A 15,214-nucleotide genomic window follows, 5' to 3' on the forward strand; every position below is an offset into this window, starting at 1 on the left:
AATTACAAGGAACATTCAAAACTGTCTCAGCAAGACACTGTACCATTGGGCATGTGGTGGAAAGACTTAATATAAAGAGTTCAGTACAGCATAATAACAAAATTAAGCTTTTGTGAAGTGAGCAACTGTGTGGGGGATTATGGGATTTTTCTCTACTTTTTAATAGCTGTGTACGTGTCTGTTTTTGCTGTGCATTAGAATAATTTTGCATTTATGTAGAATGTTATGTTGAGTGATAATTGCACAGTAATAAGAAACATCTTCATTTTAACTTGTTTGATGAAAGATTATAAGCTTGCTGGATCAATGTTGACTTCTCTGATACCCACAAAAAGTAGTTTTGCAACATCTGTAAAGTGGAAGATATAAATGATAATCACTTCTTAAGCGTGATAGCTATGAAGAAGTAAGGAGTTCACCCCCTTCGTCATACTGAAGATGTTCAGCAATTTGCAAATTTAGCTACTTGAATTTCTATCGTACTGTCTAAATCAAGTAGTATAGGGCATGTGAAGATGGTCAGCATAAAGGCAGTGATGTTTTGCTAGGAGATGACGATGGTGATTCTGGAAGATGGTGTTTCTGGAAGCTGTCAGCAGAGGGAACAATTTCTGAACAACAAGAAAGGGTGGTTTCAGGTGTATACACACAGGACAGAAGTGCAAGCAGGAAGATGTGGGTAGCAAAAATGAGAGTTGGTAAGAGCTAGATCAGATGAACCCTAATGAAGGCAGGCTTGTCAGTTGGTTTTGGTGATGAAGGGTTGGCGTAGCTTGCTTTGGGGTGATTCAATATTATGAAATTCCAGAGAACAGGAAATGCTTTTAGAACTAGAGATAAGGAGGAAAATATTTTATAGGCTTGCTACAGTGCAGGATCATAGAATGGCTTGGGTTGGAAGGGACCTCAAGGATCATCAAACTCCACCTCCCCCCTCCCTTTCCCCCCCCACCCCCCCCCCCGCCAACCTCCACACTTAATACTACACCAGGCATACATCAGGGTGGTAGAACTGGCTCTCAAAAGCTGCAGCTGACTTAGACTGGAGGAGTATGAGATTGGAGGCCAGAACAAAGGAGCTGTTTATCAAGGTGTGTTGCAGCCTGGACTAAGAGGTGAATACTGTGTGAAGATTATGCTGAGATACTGAGAGTGACACTGAGTGGGAGTAGGAGCGGAACCACTTAGATGTGCTGGGATTAAAAAAATAAATTCTCTGGAGGAAATGAGCTAAGGTAGGGGCTGGTGGGTACTTGATTTTTGGAGTGAAAAATCAGTACTCATACAAATGTTTGGTGTTTTATATTTCTGGATGGTGCTGTGTGCAAGCTGGATTTGCTGGAAATTTCTTTGAGTTAATGCTATTGCCAGTGGTACTATAATGCTTCATAATGCTGTTGTAGAAAGAGTTGATTCATAAGAGTGTGATTTGCATGCTAATTATAATGTGGCTAATTACTGTATTTAAAACAAGTGTGCAGACATTGGAGTCTCTTCTCCCTCCCACCTGTCTTAGAAACCCTCCTTAGTTAGAAAATTGAACTTTTCAATAGTAAACATTACAAAGAGGAACTTCACCACTTTACCAGTGTGTTAGACTTTTAAAGGAGATGGCAATAAAAACAAACTAAGCAGCTGCTCTTTATTTATATTTTCCCCTTCACTGTGATGGTTAACCACAGTGTGGTTTCTTGAGATAACGCTTTATGACATGGAAGCACCTTGTTCAGTATGCGGAGATTATGAAATCATATCGTTGTGCATAACAGCTCAGCTATAAGTCAGCATCAAGTGTAATGCAATATGGCCAGCTAATAATGCTCCCTAATCTGTATTTCACATGTGGTGCTCCATTTAACTTTTTCTTGTTTCCATTCTATTTGCTGAAAATATTTTCCAAAATGCTGTTGGAGAAGGCTATTGACATAATGAGACATTGAGCTTTGTTTTATTAATTACATAAATCTATATTTATGTTTTGTTTTCATTTTTCCTGCAGGCACATCATAAAATCTTAATCAGGTGAAAATGGCCCTTAGCAATTTGACCTCAAAGGCTGTGCTGCTCTATGATGAATGGATCAAAGATGCCGGTGAGTCATTTAAATCTAAAACTTAACTTCCAATAATGTTGAAGTTCAGTGTGTAGATATTGTAGGTGTGCTGATACCAGCTTAAAGTAGCTTTGTCTTCCTGTACGTGTTTCATAGACTGGTTAGGATAGCTACTGACATTTTTAACTATAAAGAACAAGTTAGGTTCTGAATTTAAAAACAAAACAAAACAAAAACAAACTTGGCTAACTTACAGGTATAACCCCAGACTAATGAATGCAAGCAGTGATTACTCTGTAGGAGTTTCTGGCTTGCTTAAATATGAAGTTTAGCTTTTTTCTATGCTACTGAATGCAAAGCTCTAACTTTTTCACTACCAAACAATGGTAGGCTATTGATAGAACTAGGTGTGTGGTGTTACTGTATTTTGTCTTTGCCTAATACAAGCCCTGATAAGGTACAATATATTGAAATTAGCCTTCAGAGCAATTCACTCTCACAACCCTATTTCAAAGATTAGTCTCTTGGTGCACCCAATATGAGGATATTAAACATGTTTTGCTTTAACGTAATATTAGTGTTCCTCATTGCGGTAGCCATGTAGTAAACGGCATTAGCTGATTCTCAGGGAGACTTGAGAAGCAGTGAAAGATTGATAAATACTTATTCCAGTATAGCTAGGAACTATCTGTCTTGTTCAGTAGCATCAGAGCTTGTCTATGAACAGGGAGTTTTATCACTATGATGCATGTGGGTGAAATGGATTGAGATGGGTGACAGAGCATTTCTGCTGCGCTGTCCATGATGTCACAATTTGAGTTTCTCATCTCTCTCTGCCCAATAGTGCTTGTATTTGGCGTCTTATCGTATATTATGGTTTCTTCAGAATCAAATGGGAAATGTTTTGGTAGTACCAGTGCGAGGGGTGGATGCAGAAAAGCAATCAGTTGTGAAGAGCAAGTGACTATCTTGCAATGCTATGCATACAGATGCAGTTTTTTCTAATCTGCTGTGCAGTGGTTCACAACTCCATTTGGTTGGTGATGGGCAGCAGCACTGGGCACATAACAGGCTGTGAGGAGTACTATAATTTGTTCTCTTCAAGTTTTTTATGTTTATGTAAAGCCCTGAATTCACTAACAGGTATCACTTACATGACTGTAAACAGCGCTAGAGCGCCTCATGGATAACGTGTTGCTTGTGTGCCATAAGTTGAACGCAAATTTAAACATTTAACAAGAATTGCAGTGGTGTAACTCCACTGCCAACACACAGCACCAGACCATGAAAGCAGCAGTTTATGGAGTCAGTAGGTATTTCAGGGTCTTTCTGTGATCGTGGAGAAATGTAAGTCTCTTTTAACTGGGACTTGGTGATGAAGCACAAATAGGTGCAGTAGGATAAAGATGAAGTTTAAAAGGGATGGCAGCATGTGTGGGAGGAGACTGCAATCATTGAAATCTGTCTGTGGTATCTGGAGAGGAACTTGTAATATTTTTACTGTTTGGAAGCTTGTAATATGAAATTATGTGTTTGGTGGTGCTGTGGAAGTGGTGACATGCCAGGACTTGTTAGGCACAAGCTATGAATACCAACTGATGGGATGGAATGTTTTCTAACTTTGAAATCCCCATGCTTATTACCTCTAACAACATACTGTTTATAACACTTGAGGATCTTGAAAAGTGGAGCTACTCCCTGTCTGTACCTTGAACTTGTGAGACAAGGCTTATGCTTTTCCAGAGGAATGCAGTCTTGTTTGCAAATGCAACCTCAGTAATCTGCTTGTGCATTGCCTTCCGAGCCACGTTAATGTAAGAAAATGCTGGCTTTTCATCGGGGAGAGCTGTAGACTGAAAAGAACTTCAGTTGTGATTCCATGTGTCTTTCTCACTGTGTAGTGTGAAGAACTGATGACTTATGAGAAGCTGCTAAGAGAACTGGGAAGTTTAGTCAGGAAACGATGAAGCTAAGGAGAGACTTTATTGTTCTGTACAACTGCCTGAAAGGAGCTTGCAGTGAGGAGGGTATTGGTCTCTTCCCTCAGGCGGCTAGAGAAACAGAAGGGAATTACCTCATTATAGTAGGGGGATGTTTAGATTGGATGTCAGGAAGAACTTCATGGAGAGGGTGGTCAAGCACTGCTCAGGGAAGTGGTGGAGTCCCCATCAATGAAGGCATTTAAGAGATGTGTGAGCTTAGCACTACAGGACATAATTTAGCAGTGGGATTCAGTAGGTCAGGCTGCTGTTTGGACTTGGTGATTTTAAAGGTGTTTTCCAACTATGTGATTCTGCAATTCAGGAAGAAGCATAGAATCCAGCAGGTGCTAACTCTTGTTATCCGGCTGGAATAGGTTTGAGACAAATGGTGTCTAAATCTTGATCAGTGAAAGTAACACCTGAGCTATTAAGAATTAAATACTTTTCAGAAGCCTTTTTAGGTTTTAATGAGTACAAGACAGATCTGATTTCCTTTTTTCTTCTAGATCCGAGATTGGAAGGCTGGCCACTCATGTCTTCACCTTTTCCAACAACCTTTATAATTGGAACCTACATTTATTTTGTCACTTCACTGGGACCCAAACTCATGGAAAATAAAAAACCTTTTGAACTGAGGCAGATAATGGCATTTTATAACTTTAGTGTGGTAATACTTTCCTTGTATATGACTTATGAAGTAAGTATTGCTTTTATTTGCAACATAGTTATATATTTCATGTCTCTAAAAACCCTAATACATTTTAATAAACTTATTAATAAACTTACTAATACAATTCTTGCTCTTCAATTCTCAAAGCTGTTATTCTGATTACTTTAGTTATAGTTCTCCAAGCAGTATGCTAAATAAGTTGAGCTGGTACTTGATAAAAGAGAGTAACCCATACCTTGAAAAATAGTAATATATTTTATATGCAACTATATATAATTTACAGATTTAAAAATCCTTGCAATGTATTTGATATTCATTGGCTATGTTTTTCTTAGCTTTATGTAATTGTTTTTATCCTATGCCACAGTCAGCAATGATGTTTCATTGTGATGTAGGATATATTTACTAAAGAATAATCTTCAGTTAGGTCTGCCTTTTGAATTACAAATGCTAACAATATCTAACTTTGAGTTCCTCATCCTCTAAAAATTTTTTCTTAAAAAAAGTATCTTTGAACACTGGATTATGTTTCAGAGAAGGAACACTGAGGTTTTGCTGTAGTTCATAGCTCAAGCAAGTATTAGACTTTTAAGAAAGCAAAGCCTGGTTACGTATAGAGCTAGTGTTGATTGGCCAAAAGGTCCTTAAGAATGAATAGTATAGACTGTTTAGAAACTTTAATCTAGAACCAGTTTTTTAAACCTTAAGATAGATGTCTGCTTAAGGTCCTTTTTTTTTTTTTTTTTTTTTTTTTTTAAGAAAAGCCTGGTGAAACATCATTATGCTAGTAACTAATACTGATGCTTTTTATATAAAATTTGGTTATGTGGTTATATGGTTTGTCAAATTATTCGTGAAAAGGTGCCAGATAATCCTGCCAAGATGGCAATGATTCTGCTAGATCAATTGCAAAGATCTCATCGTTATTTACGATGAACTGCCTGACGTTTCTTTTACCAGCACTTTAACAACAGTGCAGCAGGAGTTGCTTGGTGTAATGGTGGTTGTTTTGAGTGATCTAAGTGTTGGGGCAAGATGCACATGTTTGCTTTTTACTTTTTGTTTCGAAAAATCATCAAATGTCTGTTTGTGGTTTGGTGATAATCTTGATTATAAGCCCTCAAACTTATATAAAACAAAGCTAGTAGCAGACCGAATTTTAACATAGCATTCAATCTGCGTCAAGATTTGTATTTTAAAATTTCATGAAAGGATGCATAGATGCAGTATGACAGATTGAATCTCTGCTATTGTCTGACTCAGCAAAAAGCTGAAATTTCTTTTTCCTCTTTGGATCCAAGCCATTTTGTGGGTGTTAAAGTATTATGCTGTGTTGGTGTTCTAAATCTTGCTTTATTTAAACAACTGATTCTTCAGGAAGTTAACACATTTATTGCAATTGCAGACTAATTCATTTCGTCTGTTACAGAGCTGAACCTCCTATCATGCATAAGAGGATTATGATGAGAAGTATTTTTTAAATTGATACAAGATGCAGTAGTCTCAGTGGCTGGCAGGAGAGTGAGCAAGTGCAATATTAATAATGTGGCTCTTGTCTTGAGTTCTAATGCAGTCCAAGATAAATGATTGAGAGAAATTACTGATGATACATGCAGGCCTGCCCTGTACACCTGCTCTTGACTAAAAACATTAGCTTCTAACCCATTGCATCAGTGAAAGGTAATTGAATCATGCAGTTAACTAAGCAAGATTTTAGGATTTAGATTTAGGGTACTAGAACTGTAGTGGATATAGATTTGTTCTTCATTAAGGGTAGTAAGCTATACTTCTCAGTTGTACTGATTTTCTTGAGGAGTAAGATTTTTGGCTGTGATAATGGCTTCCAAAAACTTTGAAAATGTTGACTTGCTTTTGTGGTCTGATTTATATAGTTACTTAGCTAGCACATGTTTTGAGATGTTGTTTCTCCTCCTGTTAGTAATGCTGTGAGATAATAGGTAGAAAGAAGCTTCTTGTCTGTAGGTGTGGTCCTGGAATTACAAATTCGTTAATCTGCAGCAGCAAATAGTAACTAGCCCACACAGAGGTAGGTTTCTGACAAGCTTGCTGATCCAGCAAGTTTATAACGTTGTTTTGCCCTCCTACTTAGTTACGGCAAAAGTAATCTGACATTAATTACTTTTTCATAAGACACAATGTAAACCTATGCTCTAATTTTATGTGCTTCAGTTTCTTATGTCAGGTTGGGCAACTGGCTACTCATTCCGATGTGATATTGTTGACTACTCGAGGTCACCTACAGCCCTAAGAGTAAGTAGCCAAATGCAAGGCCACGTTGTTATGCTACTCTGACTTTATTTCTGGAAATGCTTTCGAACAACCAAATGTATTGCTTTAGAGTGGAGTGCTCTAAAGGATAATGCCTTTCAACATAATGTAGAACATGTGAGTTAACTGTAGGGGTTGGTTGTTAGGGAAATGGGCAATACATTTGTTGGCTTGTCTCTTTTGGTTTTAGAATTCTCTAAGGATGAAATTTTTTAATTTCATCCTTAAAAAAAAAAATTGAAACAAAGCCACAAAAGAAATTATGTATCACCAAGGCACTGTTTTTTTGTGTTTTTTTTTTTTCTTCCTTTCTTCTGTTTTCTTTTTATATACTTACTGGCATTTTTTGGTTTTATTTATGATTATTAGAATTTAACAGTGTTTTTCACTCTTGCAGATGGTACGAACTTGTTGGCTATACTACTTTTCCAAGTTCATTGAATTATTAGACACTGTAAGTATTTGTAGCCTAATAAGTGATGTACTGATGCTTCCTTTTCTCAATAAAAGAACAGCTTCTACTGGGGCTGAAGGCATAAACTGCTTTTTCATTAACTCTGCGACCCTCATTACTGGAATACCATGGAAGTTTTAGCCTGTACTGTCTTTCATTGTATTCCCATCATTCCTTGACAAGCAGTGAAAATGCTAGTTAGACAACATACTTCTCAAAAATTAGGAAGCCCTGATAGCTTGGCTGCTTATCAGCTGATTACACGAACCCACTGTGCTGCAGCAATGATTGTCTCAACACAGTGGATAAAACACGGTATTGATGATGTTGAAATCTGTTGCATATCATCTTCAAATTTTTTTCTATTTCTTGGAATATTTACATCAAATAGCACTGAATAGAGCATAAGTTGCCATACCTACCTTCTCTGAAATCTTTTGTGTGTTTATGTGGCCGTGACCAGAGATGCATGTAGTAGTAGGCCTGTACTCCAAACTGTTTCATAGAAAGTCTGAACTGCAGTGTGTTAAAGCAGAATGCAGGCCTTGGTCACCACTAAGAGCAGTCTGCCTTACCTTCTTCCTGAAGGGTTGGCAGAGTTCTTCTCAAGACAGTTTCTGGATGCTGGAGTCAGCTGTGATTTCTTTGTCTTATGGTACTTGCATCAGTGTACCATAAGTACACGGTGCAACAGTGATGATTCAGGGGCTGACTCGCAAGTAGCTTGGATGTTCTATACCCTGCAAGCAAAGTTAGCCAGCTGACTTGCATCTACCAACAGTCATTTTGAAGATCCGACTGACTGGGACAAATGGAATGGTAATGGAAGTGACAGGAATGTTGGAACTGGAAAAGCCTGAATGCCTTAGTTCTCTATTTAATAATCTTGTTAAGATTGGTACTTTCTAATTAGCGCTGGGTTTGTGAAAAAGAAAAACTATTGGTTTTATTTGAATCTACCCAATCAGATACCTATTTCTCAGCAGCTTTTTTTTTGTTGTTGGAAGAGTGATTTCTTAGCTGCATATAAGTCAGCTGTTTCCAAATATTTTTCCTGGCTCACCAGACTAATTTTTTTGTTTCTTTTCTTGCCATCTGATACTACCTTTCTCATGACCTGGCATCTTATATTTTTCTTCCTGTTGTGGCTTAACACTTATCTCAGTGTTTGTCCTTTTAAATCTGGCCCATCAATATCTATTAAAAATGCCTGCATATATTCTTTCCTATGTTGCCTTTTTCCAACAGTAGCTAATTTGGTGTTCAAAATCAAGTGCTCTTCCTCTAACTTAATATTTTCTCTTTCTTCTGTCTATTCCTAGCCCTTTGGTTCATTTCCTTAAATGTCTTTTCCTTCGTACTTGTAGTTCAGGACGCTTAAAACATCTGATCCTTCTTGATTACTTCTCAGTCCAAGCACATCCATCTCGCACTGTCCACTGCACATAGAAGGCAGCTCAGCCTTGGACACTTTCTTTCAAAGCTTGCTCTGGCTACTGAAAATCCATAGGTGGATTTTAATACTGGTTTAATTTTTTTGAAAATTAGTCAGTCATGTCCAGAGCATCACTTTCTCACCTTGTCCTGCAACTGCAGCAATGAAGAATTTTTAAATGTACAGTAGAGAGCAACCAGCACTGACACATACAGTTTTCTGTAAGTATGTTCTGCTTGAATATCTTCCATAACATTCTGCTTGTTAAAATCTGTTTCAGATATTTTTTGTGCTGCGTAAGAAAAACAACCAAGTTACATTCCTGCATGTCTTTCATCATTCCATCATGCCATGGACCTGGTGGTTTGGAGTCAAATTTGCTGCAGGTAGCAAAGAGACAGTTTAACTTTTACATATCTTCTGGTAGCAAAATTTAAATAAGAGAGACAAATATTTGAAGAACAGATTAAAAAATTCTTGCGAACATTAATCTTTTAAAATTTGTACGCCTTCAGGATCTTTGATCTGAGATACATGACAACTATGTAAATGGGACAGTACTAATTTTTCTTATTTGACATAATTTTGTTCAGTTGAGGGGAAAAAGTGCAGAGGAGAGAGAGCTAAGCAAAGAGCACAAATATGTAAAAAAGAGGTGTGACTGTGACATTAAAAGTGGTAGAAAAGAAGTGTAAAACAGAGAAGTTCGCACCTACTTTGAAGACATTAGTCCCTTGGCACATAAGAGCTGAACTGGAGGGGAGTACTGTGTTCTTGTCATTCCTAGCATTTTTTTTACTGTTGTTAGGCAGCATAACTGGTGCTTATTTGCATTGAATACTTTAGCTTTTACAAAAGTATAGACCTTAATTATTACAAAAACTTAGGCTATACTTGTACTTCAATTGAACTGATTTATTTTGTCCTCTTTAGACTACCTTTTCTCCTTCCCTGCTCTGTGTTTCTGTGCATGCTACAAAATTAGTGTGTAGCACTAATAAATAAAGCATGAGAATAGTCGTCTGGTAGTTGCATAATGGAGAAATACATACTCCTTTAGCAGTACATCTGTAGGAAGGTGTGGAGTTTTTTTTTTTTTACCAAGAAATACGGGTTTTTTTGTACATGTTTCTTTACTCATGTTTTCTGATGTGCTTTTTCCTCCCAGAAAAAAGCAGTTAAGCTGATGAATAGAACTATGCTGATAACATCTGATATGTTAGTTCTTGTTTTATGAATGTGAAAACAAGCCTCAAAAGCAGTGCAGTAAACTTACATAGGGGTCTTCTGAACAAGCCCAGTGTGCAGATCTTCCTTGTGTATGGAAGGATGTAATTTTACTGCATTTGCTGAATTTCTGTTATTAGGAAGCTTGATCACCTCTTTTTCAGATGTTGATGAACAACTGGAATTCAAATTAATGGAGAAAATTGTAATTAGTTTTTTCAGCATACAGCTTAGTATGTCTATAGAGCTGCAAAGAATCCCAGCGACTAATAGCCTCTCCTCTTCAACTTGGAAAAGTTCCCATTTATAAGTGACTTTCTGCCTCTTTCCTGGGCATTGGATCATTATACCAGATATAGGCTTCCGAGTTTGCATCAGATTCAAGTTTCCCATGTGATAATTTGACCAGTACTTTCAGCAAACTGTGCAAGGTCTGTTTTCTCACCTGCTCAGTCATGAAGAGCAGTGTTTATTTCTACTCTATTGCTTATCTTTATATTAATCTTTTAAAATACTGTTGTGTTTAACAATTTATTTTTTTCCAAAAATTTCAGTCCTGCTGATGATAATCTTGTATTCAGCTTTGTCACAGTTTGTCCTTGCTTCTAAGTAATGTGGTTGTGGTCTCTACTGACCAAGCTTTTCTTGATGTGATATAAACAGGAAACAAAGTATTGTATATATCTATAGTGGTGTTTTTTGGACCATATTCTTGTACTGTTGTTTTTTCCCCTCTGCTTTAACTATTTATTTTTTCTTTTGCATATTCACTGTGCAGGCCAAGAAAAGTATGTCCTTTTGGACTGTGAGAACACTCAAATTATTTTTGAAAAACACAAATAGCTTAGTTTCAAAGACAGTTTGCAATCACAGCTGGAGCAGCTATGATCTATCAAGCTGGAGGTAGTGAGAGCTACTAAAATCACAAAATAAGTTTTATTTTTAACTTAAGTGATTTTCAACGGCAAATCGACTTTTAGATACAAACATTTCTCACCAAGTGTCTGCTTTTTTTTTTCTTTCTCTTTTGCTTTCTTCCTGATGGCTCAACATTTTCATGTTCATGATTCTCTTAAAAAAAGCTTGCCACTTCTTAATTTGTACTGTAAAATTTAATTAATTACTTAAAATTACCTTCTGCCAAATTATCTAACTCTTTTGTTGACCCAATGGAAAAAGAAACATTTCTTCACATGCTACATGAAATGTTTTTATCTTCCCAGTTCCAGTCATGAGTTTGCCCCAGAGTATTGTTACTTGGCCTTAAATTTCATTTTCACTGTATGCATGCCTTTGAGATGGAGCACAGATTTGTGAGGCCTTCATTTATGTTGTAATTAAAGAAATGTTCTGTCTGAAACTATGATTTCTTCCTTGGAGATTTGTTGGGGATTTATTACTTGTACTCCAATGCTCTGAATCGTGAAGTTCATCACGATAAATATAGGTATGAAGCAGGTGGAAGACTGCATACATCAAATGCTCTTCATATACATCTTTCATTTCAAGATGTTAGTGATTTTCATTTTATTTAAGGTCACCACAGTTTTATTGCTGTTTTGGAACATCTTAGATAAACTTTTGTGATGAGATCCCTCAGAACTGGTCACCCCCATTCTAGTCGAATACTTGGAGGATTAATCAATGTCTACAGGCTCCTAATATGCTTTGTGGTGGTTTTTTTTTAGTTTTGACTCAAACTGCTGAGTCCTGAGGTGTCCTTTCTTTTAGTGCACAGTGCAATATGCTACCTTATTTTGTTTTTTTTTTTTTTTACAGGTGGCTTAGGAACATTTCATGCTTTATTGAACTGCATTGTGCATGTTATCATGTACACTTACTATGGAATCTGTTCTTTGGGACCGGCCTATCATAAATACTTGTGGTGGAAGAAGTACATGACAACTATCCAACTTGTGAGTAGTTTTCCATTTGACTTCAACATCTCTCAGAAAGCTGATTGTGGCTAATACAGACAGTACAATATATTTATGCCTTTTATATTCATGTAAATATCATATAGTTGGTCTACTGGCTGAATTTTCGAAATTCTGAGTTAATTCAAAATTAATTTAGCTTCTGGCTAAGCAATTACTGCTTGCAAACACATCTCTGTGTAACTGGGAATGATTTAGCTTGAATATTTATAAGTTATTTAGAGGCCTTTTGTCTTGGCAGTATAAACTGTGGGTTATTAACTTGGCGGTCTTGTGGAAATTTTGTTTTAGTCCTCCATTCTTTTTTGGGATCTGCAGCCTTTTGTGTCACATGACAATATGCGGTCAGAGCTAGAAGAAAACTAATGTTCACAAATCCTAATGTGTTTTCTGTTCGACTGGCTAGTTTACCAGAGGAATGTCCCATTAGTTACTGGTCACTGTCAAATTACTTGTTTCTTCCGAGTTGACCAGTGTGGACTCCTTTTCCTGTAGTATGGGTTTCTCAGTGCTGACTATAATTCATATTGTCCTGGCACTTCTGTCTTTAATCTCAATGCACTAACAATTGGGGAGCATCTAATGCTACATCTCAGTACCTGAAAAAGCCCCCAGCATTTTATAGATGTAAGTTATGCTAAATCTTTTTAAATGTCAGTAGAAAGTTTGTCTTTTAAACTCAAGTATTGATTTTATCTTTTTTTTTCCCAGGTTCAGTTCATTATGATTACAGTCCACATAGGACAAATCTATGTCATGGATGATTGTCCATACCAGTATCCAATTTTCATGTTTATTATTTGGCTATATGGCTCTATGTTTTTAGTCTTGTTTCTCCACTTCTGGTACCATGCCTACACGAAGGGACAGAGACTACCAAAGATGACAAGAAATGGCATTAGCAAAGATCAGTGAAAAAAAAACTCTTGCCTACGAAAAAAAAATATGTGTATGTCAAAGTTAAAACTTGCACTACTTGACAATCAAGAAAATTGGGTGCACACGCTACACCGTGTATATTTTGTATGTTTTCTTCCAAAGCAGACCTGGTATTTTTGCTGTAAGTTATTTGGGTTTCAGAATTTGGGAAGTAGAAGAGGACAGTGTGGATTTGATTTAAAAAAAAAAAAAAAAAAAAAAAAAAAAAAAAAGTGGGGAAGGAGGAAGGCTTGTTTTTTTTTTTTTTTTCCAACAACTTGCTCATGTCTTCCCTGCAAGAAATGAACAGATAGATCACATCTGTCTAGAAGATGCAGGAAAATAAATGTATTTGATCAGAAAATTAAAATGTGTATGACAAGTACAAAGTACTTTGAACATTAAGGGAAAAATTACATCACCCTAGTGGTTTACAAGTTGTTGAGACAGTTAGCTGCATTTTATTAAAAGAAATCAGTAAATATCATCCTTGAACCTAGAGCATATTATGAGTATAGCTAATACATAAAATCTGCTTACAAATTATATTACTTTAAAGAAAGGAATGTATGTTAATCTGTTAAAATATGGCACTTAATTTGAATAGAGAATTTTGGATATACATTCTTTTACTGAGAATTCATTTCATGTAAGAAACTTTTACTCATTTAAACATTATTCAAGATGTAGGAAAACTACTAATACGGGGATTATCTAAACTGTCTTGCAGTGTAATGATCAAAACAAACTACTGATTTATTCACCATAGTATTATTGTATTCTTATTAGTCATTGTGTCTAGGAATATATTTTGATATAGGTAGGCTACACTGTAGGGAGGAGGAAATCCTGTAATCAAGTAATAAGAATCTTAAGTCGTCACAAGTTGTAAAGAATCTGACTTTGATTGAAATCTGAATGTCAGCTACTATGATTGTAATATGCTGTATTTTCTTCCATTCTCATCTATAAAAATACCTCCCTTGGAAGTCTTCATGGAGTTTTATCATTGTTTTTTGTTACTATTGTTTATGCTTAACATCTCAAGGTTAATGTTTCTGTATTAATAGGACCGATTACCTTGTCTCTGTTCCTTCAGACTGGGAAAACAGATGTGAGCCATTTTCTGAATTCCTGAGGGTAGGGTAGGTAGAGGTGATTCAGTCCAGATATGGGATTAACTCGTATGGTGTTTTCCATGGGTAGGCAGGTTGTTAGGGCCACACATACACAGAAATTAAAGGACATTGCTATTTGTATTCAAGTTGCATTTGTAGCATATGAGTTCATTAAGGAAATGGTTCATGCAACAGACCTTTAAATGAGGAGATAAAGGTGTTTAAATCAATGTTACCTTTAAATGTACTGTTTTCTATTATGATCACTGCTAACAAAAAATAAGCTTGTGATTTTTTTTTTTTTTTTTGCTTTGTGCTTTATCTGATCTGTGGAATTCTCAAATACACAAAATATTGGTGCAGGTTTGAATTGCCTCCCTGTTGTACAATTCCAAGAAAATAAGTTTTGTAACCTAGATACTTTTATGGGGATAGCAACACTGATGTACTGTTAATGCGGAAAGAGTTTAAACTTTATCTTGGACATATGTTGCGAATAATTTCTTACAAAACTGCATATGAATCTTCTTTATAAAACAAATAAAAATAATTTATATTTTACCTTTTCATGATTTATTCTCTGGGGCTATCAACTCTCATGGCAGACTGCAGTTAAATTAGGATTTGATTGGTGTGTGATATATATCATGATCTTCATTTAGGTGTTTAATCCTCGAATCCTTAGTGCTGAGTTTGATTTCCCTGGCTGAGCATGGAGGGAGATTCTGCACAAACTCATACCAGCCGAAGTGCTGAGTGGGGAAATGCCATCACTGACACCAAGTCTCAAACTATGCCAGACTGTATGTGTGCCCTTGGCTTCCAAAGTAGGGGCTTATCTCCTCAGAACCGAAACCTTGTGTTGTATAATAATGTGTTAAATAAGTACTGATGAAGAAAGAGTTCTCTGTAGTCTTGTAGGTAACTCCAGCTCTTGAGGAACTCATAGTTTTGGCTGCCCACTTTGCTGTTATTGCTCCCACCCCAGTGGTACAAATGCATAAACATGCAGTGATCAGAACCGGTTGGAAGTTTTACCAGAAGTAAGAGATGGTGCACACAGTCACAGTTTAGGTGGAATGTGGCCAACAGCAGAGTGTGAGGGGCTGTGTGCTATTTTCTTGGTCTGCA

The 15,214-nt window shown here is 36.6% G+C and overlaps 1 protein-coding gene across 1 annotated transcript; it reads left to right on the plus strand.

Moving 5' to 3' along the window:
- Positions 1–2,028: 2,028 nt before the first annotated feature.
- Positions 2,029–12,962, plus strand: ELOVL7 (ELOVL fatty acid elongase 7; the record flags this gene model as incomplete). The annotated part of the gene is made up of 7 exons (XM_079548035.1): positions 2,029–2,092; positions 4,542–4,732; positions 6,896–6,976; positions 7,392–7,448; positions 9,164–9,269; positions 11,890–12,026; positions 12,759–12,962. 7 exons carry the CDS (start codon positions 2,029–2,031, stop codon positions 12,960–12,962), a joined length of 840 nt encoding a protein of 279 aa, XP_079404161.1.
- Between the last annotated feature and the right edge of the window lie 2,252 nt (positions 12,963–15,214).

Source organism: Tetrao urogallus (genome assembly GCF_951394365.1).
Source record: "Tetrao urogallus genome assembly, chromosome: Z".
NCBI classification, from domain to species: Eukaryota; Metazoa; Chordata; class Aves; order Galliformes; family Phasianidae; genus Tetrao; species Tetrao urogallus.